The 1790-nt window shown below is 50.6% G+C and overlaps 1 protein-coding gene across 1 annotated transcript in view; it reads left to right on the top strand.

Moving 5' to 3' along the window:
- Positions 1–809: 809 nt before the first annotated feature.
- Positions 810–1790, top strand: part of Ptk7 (protein tyrosine kinase 7 (inactive)) — a 25958-nt gene continuing 24977 nt past the window's right edge. Inside the window, exon 1 of the mRNA XM_013019095.1 lies at positions 810–877. Coding sequence (XP_012874549.1) covers positions 810–877 — 68 coding nt within the window. The remainder of the gene's footprint in view (positions 878–1790) is intronic.

The raw sequence follows: 1790 nt of genomic DNA, 5'->3' as shown, positions 1-1790 counted from the left end.
CTCATTCTTGTCTCTCCATCCTTGCCCCTTTCATTGGGGTGAATGTTACTCCTGCAGGCCTCTCTCCTGCAGGCATCTTCAGGAAACAGCTGGCCGCTGGCTCACTCACTCTCCTTGGGGCTGAGAATGGAGCTCCTAGGCGTGGAGTGTACAGAGCATTCTTGATTACCCCAAAGATCTAGTCAGTCCCTTCTTTTCCTCGTTCACCTCTGGGAGGGAACTCCTTAGGTCAAGGCCATTTTCATGTGAATACACAGTTCTCTAGGGTTCCCCACATTTTTAATTTCCCTGAAAAATAGGCAGAGTCCTGTGGGTCTCTTCCTAACTTGTGTTTTATTTAAATATCATAGAGTCCTGCATGCTGGAAAAGAATCTCTCAATCTGTTTTGAGCTAGGCTTGCCTTTAGTCCCCGCTACTTAGGAAGCTGAGGCAGGATGATGGCTTGAGCCCAGAACTTTGGGGTCAATATAAGCAATAATATAGCAAAACCCTATCTCAAAATAAAAGTCAGTCTCAAAGCTGTTATCTTCCTATTAAGAACTATGAGGCCAGGGCTGGGATGTAGCTCAGTGGCAAAGTAACTTGCCTAGCAAATGGAACATCCAGGGTTCGATTCCCAGTACCAAAAAAGAAAAGACAAAAAAAAAAAAAAAAAGAAGTATGAGGCCCAACAAAGAAAATGAAGTTGGCAGGTAAAGACAGGTGAAGGATAACATATCAGCTCAAATGGATACTTAGCTGACTTCATTTCCCCACACATGCACTCTGGTGGCTTGAGTACCAGGAGGGGTCCAGAAAAGCGGGCACCATGCTTGTCCTGCGCTTGAACGTAGCAGTCACCGCAGAGTCAGGGTGTCAAAAGCACAAACTGGCCAGGTACTGGTAGCTAGCTATTCAAGAGACCTGAGGATCATGGTTTGAAGCCAGCCTGGGCCTGAGCACTCTATGGCTCAAGCCATAGAGTGCTAGCCTGGAGCACAAAAGTTCAGGGACAGTGCCCAGGCCCCGAGTTCAAGCCCCATGAGCAGAGAGCGCGTGTGCATGCATGCTCTCTCTCTCTCTCTCTCTCTCTCTCTTTCTCGCTCTCTCACACACACACACAGAGGCATGTGACCTGCAGGGACATTGGAAGAGGGAGGTGGACCTCCTGGGGAGGGTGAGCTGAGCTGCAGGATCCCCAGCTGCCCCACATCCCTGCACCTGCCTTACAGAATCACTCATAATTCCTCATGGGGCCGGCCCTACATTTGCCAAGTGATGGCTGGCTGTGTAGCCAAAGGCCAGCTGGGAGCAGCTTTGGGGAGTGGCCCCTGTGGCTCTGCAACTGTCTCCCTGAATCACTGCAGCTGATGCAGTCTTAGGTCTTAGGCTTTCCTTTTTCTAATCTTACAAATAATTGGACTGCCTGAAAGGGGCTGGTGATCAGCCAGGGTCACCCTCCTAGCTAGTAGGACTAGAGCCCAGGTCTCCCTACTGGACGTTCCTTCTACCTGACTGCATACATCCTCTGTATGGTCCTCCCCCCCCCCCCCACACACAATTGTGGTGCTTGAACTCAGGGCCTGGCACTGGCACTGGCACTGAGCTCATTCGCCAGTGTTCTATCACTTTTGAGCCACAGCTCTACTTCTGATTTTTGAGTGGTTAGTTGGAGATAAGAGTTTCATGGGGGGGGTGGGGGGCTGGGAAAGTGGCTCAGTGGTAGAGTGCTTGCCTTGCATGCATGAGGCCCTGGGTTCGATTCCTCAGCACCACATAAGCAGAAAAAGCTGGAAGTGGCGCTGTGGCT

This window comes from Dipodomys ordii, unplaced genomic scaffold, assembly GCF_000151885.1.
Source record: "Dipodomys ordii isolate 6190 unplaced genomic scaffold, Dord_2.0 Scaffold44, whole genome shotgun sequence".
In the NCBI taxonomy this organism is placed as follows: Eukaryota; Metazoa; Chordata; class Mammalia; order Rodentia; family Heteromyidae; genus Dipodomys; species Dipodomys ordii.
Note: the sequence above shows the minus strand (reverse complement) of the source record. Positions and strands in the feature narration are given on the sequence as shown.